At 40.0% G+C, this 16642-nt stretch overlaps 1 protein-coding gene and 1 long non-coding RNA gene across 3 annotated transcripts in view; one reads left to right on the top strand and one right to left on the bottom strand.

Moving 5' to 3' along the window:
* KCNH6 (potassium voltage-gated channel subfamily H member 6) overlaps positions 1-16642 on the bottom strand; it is a 247120-nt gene that overhangs the window by 147759 nt on the left and 82719 nt on the right. For both annotated transcript variants that reach the window (XM_089674594.1, XM_089674593.1), the window contains exon 2: positions 11146-11376. In XM_089674594.1, coding sequence (XP_089530720.1) covers positions 11146-11376 — 231 coding nt within the window. The remainder of the gene's footprint in view (positions 1-11145; positions 11377-16642) is intronic.
* LOC149464587 (uncharacterized) overlaps positions 1-16642 on the top strand; it is a 145757-nt gene that overhangs the window by 68004 nt on the left and 61111 nt on the right. The window lies entirely within an intron of this gene.

Here is a 16642-nt window from a genome sequence, read left to right on the forward strand (position 1 = left end):
ACACAATTGCCCTTCAGATTTTGGTATCTAATGGTATATTTACAGATATACACTATATGTGAATGAAGGAATAGAAAGTGTATATATATATATATATATATGTATATATACAGCAGAGTGTCTGCTTTTTTGGTCTTAAATTGCTATGTTATTGATGTAAAAAAAAACCTGTTTTTAAATGCATGTTTTGTATACTTTTACTAGTGCCTAAAAGTTCCATGATGCCTCAAAAAACACATACTTTCTAGTTGAGGGATATGGCACTAACAAAGTTGGGTTTGTTAAACAGAGTTTGGATTTATAAGACATACAAGATCTACTCATTCCCATTTCCCCATCACATCAACGTTCAATGGCGCACTCTAGGAGCAGCCCTAGTAAGTTTTCTTGCCAGTGTCCAATCACCTGAAGGTACCTGCATATAACCTATGGTCTAAAAATACAAGTCCTGTAGCTTGTACTGTACTCCAAGAAAAAGGATTTACAGGTAAGTCAAAATTCCTACTTTTTTTCTTCCTTCATTCTCTAAATGAGCCCAGGGAGAAAATATGAAAAAAAGAAATGTAATAAATCACCTTGTTGTGTATAAAGAACTGGGAAATTTAAATTGTTATTCCTTACAGGAAAATCTCTCATAGATGACAATGTATTGCTTTATAGATGACCCATTACTTTAACCTCCAAAACCTCTAAGCATGATGTGGGAACATTAGTGGAATTAGAGCAATTTATAGAATGTCAAATTGAAGATCCACCCAAGCAAGTGCAAAATAATGCATTTTGGACACAACATTCTAAAGCCACAATATGATTAATGGAATTCTGCTAGGCAGAGAAACAAACATAAAAAACAAAGGTTATTATTTCCTATGACTAAGAAGTAAGCAAGGAAATAAGAATAAATGTAGCAGAACTCCAGGATTCATAGCAAACCTTCTTTCAGATATTATGCTTCTCAGAATGATATATACAGTTTTTATTTAGAGATAACTAGGTTGCTTTTAGGTTGCTTTTTTATTTGCTTTTAGTGGGGCTCCTTTACTACGGAAGTACATTTTCTCCAAGCTCAGGGAAGATGTTTTCACTTCCATCAACCACATATGTGCAAAGGGGGTTCCTGCTTTCTAATTTCTCTGCAGGTGATTGAGTGCGCAAAGTGAATCATTTCACTTAGCTAAGTGTAAAACACAAAAATGCCAAAGGGTTAATTTACTAAAGCTGGAGAGTGCAAATTCTGGTGTAGCTTTGCTTAAAAAACAGTTTCCATTTTAATTGAGCAAACTGAAGTTGGCTGCCATGCACAGCTGGATCGGATTTTGCACTATGAAGTTTTAGTAAATCAATCCCACGTGTCCAAAATTTGCTGGGACAGTCCCACATCTCCATCCTCTGAGCACTTATGATCTTGGAGGGATTACCCTGAAAGTGGGTGTAATCTTGGTAGGACTGCCTAGAAGGTGGGCGTATTAAGTGTGGGCCACGGGCAGGGGAGACAGTGTCCCCGGTGATTGGGAAGAAGATGCTGGTAAGTATAAAAAAATAAGGCTGTCCATACATGAGTTGTTTTTTCTGTTCAACCAGCTGGTTGAACGAAAGAAAATAACTGGTGTCCCCCATGACAAACCCTCCCACTAAGATATTTTTTAAAATTATTTTTAACATTAGGGGGGCATTTGGGGGCTTTGGTGAGAGGGAAAGATAGGAAGGGAAGAAAGAGAGAAAGAAAGAAAGAAAGAAAGAGAGAGAGAGAGAGAAAACAGAGAGAGAGGGGGGGGGGGAGAAAGGAAAGGAAAGAGAGAAGAAAAGAAAGAAAGAGAAGGCAGAGAGAGAGAATAAGGAGAGAGAGAAAGAAGGAAGGAGAGAGAGAAAGAAAGAGATAAAGAAAGCGAGAAAAGACAAGACTGGTGGGGAGTGTCGGCGGAGCAGACAAGGGAGGAGAGTGCGGGAGGAGGAGGGGCAGAACCAGCCTTCTCTCTCCTCTCCCATCTGTGGTGGTGAATTGTCAGCACTGGGGACAGCCTATCCTGACAGAACCTGATGGCAGCGCTGCAGGAGATAAGGGGGGTGGGAGGGGGGCGGCCACAGGGGGGAGCATACAGGAGCCCAGGGCAGCAGGAGATGATAGGAGGGGCAGCACACAGAAGAACTGGACTGGGCATTTCTCTCCTGCCAGCCAAGAAGCAGGCATTTAGTGGCAGCAGGAGAGAAATGCGCTGTCCAGTTCTTCTATGTGCAGCCCGGCCACTCCTCCGATCCAGGCAGCCCTGGCCCACCAAGCAAATGCCTGGTGTGCCCTATGGCCAGTCCGGGCCTGCAGGCAACTATAACCAGCAGTTCTGATCAAGAGAAAAATTTCCAACAGGCTGATCTATCTCAAGTTGATCGATACTCTAGCACTTTGAAGATAAAAGCAATATGTTATCTTCGATGTGGATCAATTTGGGGCCACATTACAAAGCGAGAATGCTGTAAATTTACTGATATGCCTCTTTATGTAATGTACAATAATTCTAACATTTTACTTTTTCATTCTAATCGGTATTAAACCCAAAAGCAAACATTTATTATGCTGCAGCTTACCAATTCTTAGCTGTGATGGCTGCAATCACTTTCATTTTTAGGTTTTCATTCTTTTATTTTCATCTGGTGATTTAGCCAGTAAGTCTGTTGCTTTTTAAAAAGAAGACACTCGCAGCAGAATGTATCAGTTTACAGAGTTGAGACAAACCATTTAACGCTGGCAGGGGTGCTTACAATGATCAGCTTTTATTTATTTGTGTAAAACCTTTATCCTAAAAGGAAAAAAACTGTAACTGCTTATAAAGTTGGAGTCTGGCTTTGATATGTAAAATCTGCCAGTACACCTAACACCCCCCCCCCCTTTCCTTCCAGACTGATACTGCTATCCAAAGGTGCCCCTTGTGCTCCTACATCCAGAGTGAAGGCACTCTAATACAGGGGGTGTGTTACTGGCCAGATCTTTAGGTGAAAAGAGAGGGGGAAAAAACCTAAAAATTGAAAGCTGATGCAGGCACCACATCTAATGATTGTTAAGCTGCAATAAATTATATTTTTTGCTTTCGGGTTTAATACCACATTAAAATGAAAAAAAAAATGTTCCTCACAGAATCAAGGGTCATTACTATTGAATAGCAGCAATACTGTCTCCTATGATTCTTTGCCTATAAAAAGTATTGTTTCAAATATTTTAGTAAAGTGGTTGTAAACCTGAGACATGAAATCTCAACAAAGCACATATTTCTATGGTGTGTACTTGCCTTTCTTCAAAGCACAAAGTGTCATTACTCTCTACTGTCTAGTTCCTCTATAATGCCATGAGTCACTTCTGACAAGTTTTCCTGACACCAAGAGCTAAAAAGGGGAAGGACCTCCTGCACACAGCCTGTGATTGACAACCTCAGCTCTGTTCCTGTGTGAAGGAGGGGGCGTCTGTTCCCTCCAATCAGCTCTCAGAACTCTTGTACAGTGTGTAACTGCAGCTCCTAGCCCCCTGCTTTGTGAGTCTGTGAAACATCCTTTTCTGAATTTTACAAGGATGTGCAGGGGACATGTGCATGCTGCAAATAAACAGGTACAACTTATGTAGGAGGATTTGTTTCACTTCTGTGTATTACCTGAGGATAGTCACTTCACTGGGTATATGTAATAGTTTTTATTATATTTGATGAAGGTTTTAAAATGTCCAGATATAGTTTTTCCAAAAGGGTCTGTTTTCAGCACTGCCACTTTCTTTCAGTGTGACAGATCATTTCCAAGTTCAATCAGCATTGCTGCTGTCCAGTCTTCAATATGCCCTCATGCACAATTTGAACAAGGAAAAAGGCAAATGCTCAGAACCAATGAACAGAAGAAAACTGCACCACAGCCCCACAGTATATACGGTATGCAGCCTCCTAAAAAAAAACAGTAAAAGCCTGTGCTTCCCTTTCAGAAACAATGGCTTAGCCAAAGGGCACATGGGTTCAGTTTTGCTAATGCTACTGCTGCTATCCTTTCTAATACATAACTGCCAATGGCCTAATGAATGCAAAGCACATGATGTTATAACAGAGGAAATTGTACATTAGGCATGGAAACCTTTAAAACTGTATATTATGTTTTGTTCTGAAGAACAGATCTTCAGCAGAAGTAATTTCATATACTGGAGAAAAGCCAAGAAAGAACAGGCTGCTTAAAATTTCGATTACCTGTGCTATTATGGCTATGTAAGAGCTATTATATGGGAATTGTTTATCAAAGGCCAACAGGGAGCCAACAGGGAGTTAGTTGTATTTTTCTTGGCTTTCTTGGCTTACAAGGAGTTTTTTTTATGTGTTGAACACTGGAAGTGGTCATCTTTAAGACCAATGATAAATCAGTGAACCTCAATAAACATGAAGAAATAAAACTCAATACAATATAAGTGCTAAGAATATGTGTATATAGTTTTAAAAGTGAAATCATATGAAGGAAAGTTCACTGGAAGTGGTCATTTTTTTCAGGTGGGCTTAGTACTTACAGCACTTACTGTAGAAGTTTCTTTAATAAAGCAATAAACCTAAAAGATTCTTGCACTTCGTAGAAAAAAAAATACTTAAATGTGAAAGCAGCGCGCTAACTATCCAAATACAGGACACAAACATAGAAACCACAAAAGGTGAACTATCCCTTTAAGACCAATGATAAATCAGCGAACCTCAATAAACATGAAGAAATAACACTCAATACAATATAAGTGCTGAGAATAAGTGTATATGGTTTAAAAGTGAAATCATATGAATGAAAGTTCTTAGTGAAAGCAAACAGTCCTTGATCCAAATAATGTGCTGTGGCAAGAACTTTCATTCATATGATTTCACTTCTAAAGGGATACACATTTATAGCACTACTTCAAATAATATAGGGATAGCGCACCTACTGTAGTTTATATCTTTATAAAGCAAACTAAGCCAAACAATTACATACATGGATCGACTTGGGTACAATCTGCCTGCCCTTACATGGATCAAATCTCAGCCAGTCCCTGCTAAACCAGCCAAATTTCGATCCATGTATTGCCAGCTCTAGTCTTGTAGGGTGGTTCCAATGCCTTGCAAGGTCTCTTTGGAGACACCCTTATGCACAAATGTATGATCCAAACACACACGTTCCTGTGTTAAAAATGGTCACATGCCTGATGAAGGGGTCCTGCGAGACTCCGAAACGTTGCCTTGCTGTAACTATGTGATGGTTTATTAAAACCTTTGGACCCATATTGGTGATCCTCGGTGTGCTGGTGACATTTTTTCCTTTCCTCACCCTTATGCACAAGACTACTGCTGTACAAAGCCAATCAAGACACAGACAGCCTTCTCTGTGAACTGCAGTGGTGCATCTATGCCCGCCAGATCTTAGTTTGACAGCTGGTTTTGCTGTAATTGTCTGCTACATGTCTGCTGTGCACAGTGTGCTCCCTAGCCAGAAGCTCAGAGAAACAGCACATAGAGAGTCATACAGCAGTGATTATCTTTTCAAATGTTGAAACTTTGTTTGGGAACAAAATAAGGTAAATAAAAGCTGTAGCAATAAAATTGATCCACAGGGGAAATATGAAGAAAATAGATGAGGACTTAGCAGGAAGAGAGTCCTTAGTCCTATGTAACTGCAAAGTCTTGACTTGGAGTGTACACAAAGTATCCTTTCCTCATTGCCAATGGCTAAATTGGGGCACTTAAAAGTAGGTAAGTATGTGCAACAGGTGGAGTTGGCATTAAATTTAACCCATTGTTTCTCCCTGAATGAGAAAATCACTGTTCATTTTAAGTCATTTGTAGTAAAAGATGGGAGGAGACTGAGCAAGTAACTCACCTCAGCCCTATAGTGTGAAGCTGGACATTTGATACAAAGCACTAATACAGGTAGTTAGAAATGACATTTCTGTTAACTTTTTTTTTTCTGATATTTTTAAGGAAAATTGTCATGAGGACTCTCATGGAAGCTCATAGTTGACCTCTCCTTCTGAAATCCCAGCTGTCTGGCTATCATGCTGACCCCTCTAGCCTTAAAGTAGAAGTTTCTCTTTCATTTTGGATAGGGTAAGGGAGGGTTTCAACTCCTATTAGTCAATTTTTTGACATATGTGTCCCATTGGGGACATTTACCTTCACTACCTCCCCTTGCTAAAACATTACATGAGAGATAATCCCTACAAATTAAGGGAAACCCTTGGGGACCCCCAGAACTAGTGTCCCCATTGAAAATTTCCCCTCTATTCCCCTTCTGGGGATAACCAAAAATTCAGGGTTTTCTTTACTTTGACTTTCGATAATGGTAAACAGGACAAATAGAGAGGGTGAATCTTCCTAACGATGGCAATGATCGCAATAAGAAACCTAATGGGTGTTCTAATCCATCTCCACATTGTCCAAAACCAAAAAAAAGTTTTGCCTTTAGTTATATCTCTGGGTCCCTGACCAGAAACAAGTACATTGATAAGTTCTTCAGACTTTGACCTTACATTTCTGATTTGCATTCTTTCTTGAGTCAGTATCTCAGGAAGTCTAAAAGCCAGTAGGATAGCATGACGTCCAGGGCTCTAACATTTTCAGAAGTTGGTTAGCATTGGCAGACCCCTGTCATGATAGCTTTCTCTGTAAGATCGGTGCTTGATCATATTAATTTAGGGGTTTGGTTTACTGCATGGGTGCTCAGCTTTTGCAAAACTACAAGTCCTATGTGGCATTGCAAGGCTTACAGTTACAAGCATGACTCCCAAAGGCAGAGGCATAATGGGACTTCTAGTTCCGCAACAACTGGAAGGCCACAGGTTGAGCACTCATGGTTTACTAAATCTTAGTATTCTTTAAAGCCTAAACAAATATTTGTGGCTTTGTAGACACTCACAAAAAATTGCATGATTCATCCAGCTGTGATGACTTTAAAACACATCTTCTTGTAAGATTACACATAAACCCAGTCATTCCCATTACCAGATAGTAGCTTCACACCTTGCAGAGACACACACTACATTACCAGCCAATATAGTCAGTTCGCTATTGCATTCTGGGATATCTGCCTCCCAGGAGCAAACACGACCTTGGCATGACATGTTGCAGCCTTAAAATATCACGTTATCATGACGCTGAACGTGAAAAGGGTGCAGACACGTATGAGTAATGAATGCATCTTACGTTGCCACAGAAAATCTACTAGGTCACAGTATGGGATAATACTTTAATTTCTTTGAGCAGTAGAAATCACAAGAAGAAAATCTGTTACCCCGGGGAGATGCAGTTCAGCGCTTTGTAAAAGCTGCGTCCAAGCTTCTCTGTCTTTGCTCTCACTTCTTTTATACTCGCTACTAATTTAGAAGGAACAATTAATGTGACTTTCCCTTTGACTGCCCTAAATAGTACGCAGAGCTCCAGTGGGGCTTTCTGGTTCTGCATTAATATACGTATATCCCTTATCCAGTCACTCACAGAAGATTCCCTTGGGCCATCCCCATTGCTATAATGCTCTTTCTGATGTTCTTATATGATGATACCAGCAAAAGGATCCATCCATTGCTTGCATCTCCCAGGTACAAACTAGAAGTACCACATTGCTTTGACTGATAGAGAAATACTTTTTATAGAGAATATTACAACGTGCAATACCTGTGTTCATATTACCGGCAATTAAATAGGTCTCTGGTTTGATCAGGTGCCCGTGAGTGCCAGTATGATGTTGATTCTATGTATGCATTACATTCAGGCTTGGTTCACACTTATGCTTGCCAGAACACATAGATTTCCATGTCAGAGGAGATAACATGGCTTTCTATAGAGGTCATTCACACCTATGTGATCCAAACGCGATGCGATTTCCAAAAGGGTCCTGGGCATGTTTGGTGCGATGCAGCGCTTTTTTGAGCCCCATAGACTTCAATAGAAACAGCAGTGAAAATGCATAGGTGTTAAAATGCAATGTGATTTTAGTGCGAGATACACCTATTTCTAAAGTCACGAAATTAGCCAGAACAGAAATCGCAGCTGTGTAAAATCGCATCAGAATCGCTGCAGAATCACAACACAAATGCTCCTGAAATTGCGCTTGAAAATGCATAGAAATTTCACCGCATTAGTGTGAACCAGGACCAAGTTTGCATTTTATAAGTTATTCTGTCATAAAGCAAAAACCAAACCCTGGCATGCATCCTAGAAGTAAAAATGGCAGCTTTCCTTTTCAGATTTTCACAGCTAACACTTAAGGTGATATTTAAGCTTAAGCACAAAGAACAGTACTTACAGTGAATGAGAGGTTGTGTCCCTTGTGCTGTGCTGATGGCTGCTCTCTCTTCTTTTCAATGTTTAGTCCTCTGCAACCCCCCCCCATACCCCCACAGCTCCCACAGCTGTAACCTTCCGGTGCTGTGGGGGCTAATATGAGCCGTTGAACTTGCCATAGACAAGTAGAGTGCTGACTATGCCTGCCCTTTCCGCCCTCCTCCTCCATTCACAGAAGCTGTACTATAGTTTCCAGCAATGAAAAGCACTCTATGAATGGAGACTGGGAAGATGAATGAAAGGTCACCTTTTCCATTCATAGAGCACTTTTTATTGCCGGAAGCTATAGTGCAGCTTTTATCAATGGAGGAGTAGGGACAAAAAGTGCAATCATAGTCTGCACTCTTGAGGACTGCTTAAGAAAGGTCCAAAAGTTCTTATTCATCCCCACAGTATCAGAAGATTACCTCTATGGGGGAGGGGGGCAAAGAACTGAAGATTTAAACAAAGAGAGAAGCCATCAACACAAGGGATGCTTCTCATTCTAGGTAAGTACCTTTCCCTTGTTGATTTGTGATGAATAATGACGTGTTGTTGATGAAAAAAGCATGTGTTAAGTGCTACTCTAAAAGTACAAAATGCCTAATGCACTATCATGCTTTCCAATATTCTGAGATGGGAAAGCGGGACACCTTTTAACACTAAATATTTAGACAATGAACAGATCCTTGTCACACCTCTCGACCATGCAGACCATGATAATTTAAAGTCGAAGAATTATCACTTTTTCATTGCTAGTTCTCCTTTATATTGTCAATAAAATAACACAGCTACATATAATACAACTACATAGTAGCCAACAATTCAAATACATTTCTAGGGACACCTTTTTTTGCTGTGCATCCAGTAAGAAATTGTAGGCAGGGAATGTACTTTAATTAGGGGCATTCATTTTAAATGATTGTCCAAAAGGCACACCATTAACCTAATGCCATGTTTTATTTAAACATATATGAGAGAGCCATAGTAATGAGGGCTAAAGAAAAACAAAAGTAAACAAGGGGGCCGTCTTTACATACCACACGCTTTACGGCTCGGTTCGTGGCTATCAGACCATACTTGGTCCTGGTATGCTCAGTAAAATTTCAAAAACATAAAACCGCTTCATTCTCTTGATTGTCTTGCCTGACCATAAGATATTTTGTGAAGATGTTCAGACATTCACAGATAAACAGACATTTAAAAAAGAAACCTTGATGAGTTTCGCACAAAGTGCTTAATCGTAAAAATAATTATGGTCAAGCAAGACAAAAAGGGAATGAAGTGGTTTACTTTTATTGGAATTTTGCTGAAAAACAACAACAAAACACTGGTACAAACAGAAAACACAAAATTAGAGGGTTTAAAGGAGGACTGCATACATTAACTACAAGAACAATCATTCTGTACAGTAAAGAAGGAATGGGAAAAACAGTACCTACATAAAGTAATACCTTCTAAACCCCAGATACCCCCCAGCACTGTGACACCTTTGCAACCCAAGTAATCCCCCACAACTGTAACCCCTCAACACCCCATGAATACCCCTCCAGCACTATTACCTTTCTAAACCCCAGATACCCCTCCAGCACTGTGACCCCTCTATACCCCAGATACCCCCAGCACTGTGACCCCTCTATACCCCAGATACCCCCAGCACTGTGACACACCTACATTCTGAATACCCCTTATACCCTCACATTGCTACCCCCTATACACCTAAGGCTCCCCCTCAGCCCTGTTTTCCCCATACACTCTAGATACTCCCTAGCACTCTTACCCCATCCATACATTTCTGTATACATACATGTTCTCTCTTACTTCTACCCCCAGTACAGATACAGTGCAAGTGAAATTTTGTGCTCCTTTTCAGCACTGTGAGTACTAGACTCACATGTGTACCAAAGTCATGCAGACAGAAGGCGGTGCAGAAGAGGGTTTTGGCCAAGACTCTCCAGCAGGAGTGGAGCACTTCCAAGTTCCCATCCCTCATTTGAGGGCATCCTAAGTCTAGCAACACCCAATGACAAGATATAGTGTGCGCCCAGCTGCCAGGACAACGCGAGCGGGGTAGGGACAGCGGTGGGGTCTTTGCTGGCCAGTATGCCAGCTTTAGTGTGAGAGAATGGGGTAGAAGGAGGGGATGGATTTAGTGGCATACAGAGATTGTGCAAGAGTAGGAACATGGGGGGAGCCTTATGGTAAACAGAGAAGGGAGAAGTTAGGACACAGTACTAACAGGCTTTGATACCGGGACACACAGCGGGACACAGGCGTCGCCGGACACCTTTCTGAAAATCATGACTGTCCCGGCAAATCCGGAACTGTTGGTAGCTTTGCAACTAACTGAAAAAGTAATTGTATTTTACAGTAATTCAGATAGCCAAAAGAAGAACATTAGGAATGACAGAGTGATTTTTTTCTCAATGAGGGACAGCTGGGTTCTATTGGCTCTGCATTCTAGTGCTGGTGCACTCAGCAACCAGGACCGCCCTCTGTCTGCAAAATAGGATGTAAAGTCTTACCCACATGTACACTAATGAAGCTGACTTCAGTAAAAGAATGCCTGATGCTACTCGCAGGGCCACAACACCATTAGCAGTGGAGCTTAATGGATTTAGTCCCATGAACTGGCCTGAGATCACTTTCAGTAAGCTTGGCCTTATCTACCCAAATGGAGTTGGGACTTCATAATACCGCTCTCAGGCAAGATGGTGGGGGGGGGGGATTTAACTAGGTTAGAACCCACTCCTACATTATGTTGTGTATGATGTTCTCTTTGAGGAAAATTAATGGAGTTTAGAAAATGAATAACAACATGCAGCATATGTGTTGTAAAAATGTAGAATATATATCTTACCCTCCTTTCTGTAGTAGAGGATCTCTAGCTTGCGCTCTTCAGATCCCAGTAGTGCTTGGGTGAGTTGCATAATGCTGCTGTGCGTTGTTTCAGGGCCCGTTAGAAAATCACAGGTACAAGGTCTCTGCATGACCTCCACTCGGGAGTAGCCAAACATATCACAGAACCCATCATTACAGTAGATGATAGCACAGTTGTCCATCTGGGCATTGGCAATCAGAAACTTGCGACCTGTAGGTAGAGACTAAGAATTAGAATGTATTTCTTATTTAACCACTGGAAAATGTAAAACATTGATGTACCCAGACCTAAACAGTTAATACATTTTTTATATTTTTATATTGTCAGTCAATGTAGGAATTAAAAGTTGTGGAACCACCAATAGTGGTATTTTTTTGTTGTTGAAAATTCTTTTTATTATTTTAAGAACAAAAAGAGTACAAAACAGAGCCTCTGGGCATACCCCAGCTCAAAAGGAAACAATAACCAATTACAAACAAAAACAACAAGTAAACTAAAACAACACCTTACTTGCTACTCACTAGGCATACATGCTGTTGTTCATTCACTAAGAGTGTTCATTAAAAAGAGAAAAGTGTCATCATCAGATGCTTATATGCTGCATATCAGTATAGCACCGGAGCATAATACACTAGCAAGGGACTTGGCTGACAGGACCATGGTCTACACCAGACATAAGTGACTAGTTAGGACGGGCAGTCCTCAGAGTCACCTTGACCCACAGTGGTGACATCTAAGTCCAACCAGATATTCAATACTTTATTAATACTTTATTAAACTTTTTCAGGCATCCTCTATTATTATAATATTATGAAGGATTTACATAGCACCAACAGTTTGCACAGCATTTTACAATGTGAGGGCAGACAGTACAATTACAATAAATTTCAATACAGAGGAAAACAGAGAGTTGTGCTCGTTAGAACCTACAATCTAAAAGGGAGGGTCAATTGATACAAAACGTAATAACTGTGGGGGATAAGCTGATGGAGAAATTAAAGTACAAATATTAGGTGGGGGCAGAAAAGGCTTGTCTGAAGAGGTGGGTTTTCAGGGATCGTCTAAATGTAGACAAAGTAGGAGCTAGTCGGACAGAGTGGGGTAGGGAATTCCATAGGATGGGAGAGACTTGGGAGAAGTCCTGGAGGCGAGCATGGGAGAAAGTGAGCTAGAGAGCAGAAGGTCTTGAGAGGAACAAAGAGAACAATTTGGTTGGCATTTTGAGACTAGGGTAGTAATGCACCTGGGGGACGAGTTGTGGATGGCTTTATAAGTTGTTGTTAGTATTTTTAATTGAATTCGTTGGGAAAGCGGAAGCCAGTGGAGGGATTAGCAGAGAGGAAAAACAGACGCTGAATGGTTGGTAAGGTATATGAGTGGCAGCAGCATTCATGGTGGACTGAAGAGGGGATAGACTATATAAAGGTAATCCAATGAGAGAGGAGTTGCAGTAGTCAAGGCAAGAGATGGCCAGAGAGTGGACTAGGAGCTTTGTGGTGTCATTGGTTAGGAAAGGGCGTATTTTGGAGATGCTGCATAGGTTGAGGTGGCAAGCTTTGGACAGTGATTGGATGTGGGGCTGAAAGGATAGTTCAGAGTCCTGGATAACACCTAGCACCTTGGCATGCAGGGACAGGTTGATAGTTGTGCCTTCAATCTTGACAGAGAAGTCAGGGGAAGGGGCACATTGGGGCGCAAATATTATGAGTTCAGTTTTGGATAGATTGAGTTTGAGGAAGTGGAGTGACATCCAGGCTGATATATCATATACGTTTCCTTGTAAAGGGGTATAATGGAGTTTACAAGTGACTTCCCATTACCCAGGATAGAGACAGTTGCGGCTATCCATTTGAGTATGATAGATTTTTAAGCATAAAACAAGAGTAACTATGGAAGGAGTCAGAGCATGGTGGTATTTTGTAAACAAATTGTGAAGTCACAGGGAATTAAATCATTGGTCCGTATAATAATAGTAGAATAGACAAACATTAAGGGAGGTATAAAAAGAATAAGTGCTACTGTTTCTCCTTCCCCAGCTCTTATGCAGCTGAGAAAATTCCTGTTTGGTTTATACCTCATATTATTTAGTACATTTAGGCTCTGTTCACACCAATGCATTTTTTTAGTGCTTTTTGCAGAAACGCACTACAGTCACTTACCATAGTTTTCTATGGAACATGTTCACATCTATGCTTTTTTGAGCTGCTGCATTTTTGGAAAGGGTCATGGACTTTTTTAAAAGCAAAATGCAGCATTTCTGCTACAAAAGAGTTCAATGATGAAGCTGTTGAAATGCATAGTAGTGCATTTTTGCCGCATTTTTATTGTGCCCAGCAACAAAAAAAATTCTACTTTACCTAAAAAAAAAGAGCTGAACAAAACACAAAACGTGGTAAAAACATAAAAACTGCATCAAAACACGTCAAAACCTCATGTAGAAAAATGCAAAATGAACTGCGAAAAGCACTGCAAAATGGACAAAAAGCAAACTGCATAGGTGTGAACAGAGCCTTACAGATCGCAGGAGCCAGTGTTCCAAAAGCAAAAATTAGATTGACTTTTTTAGCTGTTGTTGATAAAGAACATAACCTATATTTGCTTTAAGGGAAATTTAAGGAATATTTACATTTTATGTGTTCATTTAAATGTGATCAGCTTAAAAGCAATTTGTCTGGAAAGAAATATGAGGGCTGCCACTAGTAACTTTGCAACATTTGGGTCTCCTTATCGTTCCTAACAAAACCCTAACCTGAAACAAGCCCACATTTGTATCAGTTCTAGAAAACCCAATATGCTCATACTTCCAATCAGCATGCACTGAATAGAAAAGCAAGGATAAAAATCAATTGCCTGGAGTCTGCACTGCACCTACAGCAATAAATTCATAAATGGCAAATCCCGTATTTTAGTCTTACAGACTCTCTTTAAAGTAAAATTTAATGTATGTAAATATACAGTCAATACAGTATAAGCAAGAGACAGCACAGTGGCTATAAAATATTAACCATGATAATGATGTGAAAAAGAGAATAAAGCTCCACCTGGTAGAAGACTGCATAAACTAATACACAAAACTTGATATTCACCTGACAAAAAAAAAAAGAAAATAATTTTCTGGTTCCTGACCATAATACACAGAAGAATAAATAAGATTTTTGTTTCTAAATAAAGATTTATTGACATTTTATCTGTAGAGAAAATAGATAAATTAATTTAAAAATGTGTTTTCACAGTGCAAAATATAGCACTAACTAATGAATTTTCTTCTGGTCCAATAAATCCCTGAGGTCCCTGTTCAGAGGTATGGTTTGGGACATGTACAATATTTGGGGCACCTTTCCTGAATGTTTAGAATGTGTGTTTAAAGTATCTCTTCAGTTGGGTTTTGCCTTAGCCTGGGACATGTGCCAAAGGCCCAAGGACTTAAAGTGGTTATAAAGCTCTGACATGAAAAATGAACAAAGCATATGATTTGGGGGAATGAATTAAAGTGTGTGGGCAGACACTGGCCCTGTTATGTAGGCTGTGCGGGCCCCGGGTGTAGAATCAAAATCTTTGCATATATTATCAGGTCCTCATAAATTAAGGGGATTGGTCTCTAACTTTGTCATAACAGGGGATCCTTCCCCTATATGGGGATAATTGTAATATGTGGCAGCTTGATGCTGGAATAAAGAGAGAGGCAGGAGTGATTGTTTTGGTGAGTTTATGAAAGTAAGGGTGATAAGAATGACTCAAACAGTTTAAAATATTAGACTGTGTAGCCATCAGGGACTAAGCTCATACTCTTGAGTATCTTTTCAAGACCAGATTGTAATACATTTTTGTCAATGGATGTCTACCTAGCATTGGACCCAGTGTTGGGTTCCACAGGCCTGATATTGTAAAATGGTTGGTAGCAGTGATCAAAGGATTTTGCTATGTCTGCAGAGGAGTAGTGAATTTTCCCTTTGATATTTTTAATGCAGGATTTAGAAAATGAATGCTGGTTCCAATAGAAAGGTGTCAGAACACATAGTGCATCACAGTTTGTTGTGTATGGGGCTGCGTAGTCGCAACCCAGCCAGGGTGCCCATGCTGACCCGTGCCCACAGTCAAAAGCACCTACAATGGTCACATGAGCATCAAACTGGTCAACGGAATAATGGAAGAAGGTGGCCCGGTCTGATGAATTCAAGAATGGTTTGAGGAATGCAACAAGTTCAAGGTGTTGGCTTGGACTCCAAATTCTCTAGATCTCAATCCTAATGGTGGGTGGTTAATATGTTATGGCTGATCAATACATTCTAGACTGTTGTTGGTGTAAAACTGAGGCCAGTAATCTCCTAGGTTTGTTTCCATTCACATACTATTTTTGGTTTAACTTTTGTATGTGTAAGGCACCTTTTTGTGCAATAGGTTGGTGTTTGGGTTTGGAGCCTTGGGGTATTAGTTTACCTCCTATATTGTCTACAGAAAGTGAGACTGAACCATTCTTTTCTTTAAAAAGTATTGTAGGTCAAATTTCAACAGCTTTAGGAATAGAGACATTAAAAAGGGTTTCATTCAGTATCCAGTAGCAGGATTTCGGATTACAGTGTCAATCCTTACATTGGCAGCTACATTGGGGCATGATCTTTTAATATGCTGTTAAGAATGGTGGCAGAGATACCCTGTGACAATTTAATTGAAATCTAGTCTGGAGTAGTCTACCATAGAATAATGTGAGGTTTATCTAATGGAAGTATCGAAAAGGGGATTTAGGCACAATATCATAAGGCCCTCCTGAAATTCCTACAGCTTAATAAGAGTAGAAGTCAAGAAACCTGTGTGTTTTTTGTTGGGGCAATATATTAGCTATAGTCACTTTTGTTTGACCTCTTGTCTCTTTGAGAAAGAGAAATCTTCCTGCAGTACCCCATAGCTCACCTTCCAAAACAAAATGAACAGACCTGTGGGAGTCCTCTGTTACCCCACACAAACTCCATTAGTGCAAAAAATCAGGTGGGGGATTTGGGAGAAAATAGTTTAGACGTTTCCTGGTCGAAAAGTAAATAAGCTTCCGAACAGCTCTAAGATTCATTCTGAAACAAATAAAGACTGTTGATGTTGTATAATAATCTGGGTTCAGAGCTCCATTTTCTTCATCGCTTCTCCTAATGTTACAGAGGTAAAAAGTGAGGGGGAATGTTCAGCCTTCATGACGGCTAAAACAAATACCAACAACTTGTATGTAATCAAAAACAATATGGTGTAAATAATAGATTACATAAAATTAGTGGGAGGTATGAAAACCTGACCGAGGGTTTAAGTCTTTCTCACACTATTGAAAACTATAAAAATACCTGGTGACAGGCTTTGCATCCTTAATTAAAGGATACCACCAGCAAAAGCACTTTCCCTGGTTAGATAAAATAGCACAGATACTGTATCTTAGTTCTCCAATGTTCAATTTTAATGTACACTTCTCAGGAGTGTGTAAATGCTCCTGTTCCAT

The sequence above is a fragment of the Staurois parvus genome, unplaced genomic scaffold (assembly GCF_062004578.1).
Source record: "Staurois parvus isolate SC_StPar_1 unplaced genomic scaffold, SC_StPar_1.0 ptg000151l, whole genome shotgun sequence".
Classification (NCBI taxonomy): domain Eukaryota; kingdom Metazoa; phylum Chordata; class Amphibia; order Anura; family Ranidae; genus Staurois; species Staurois parvus.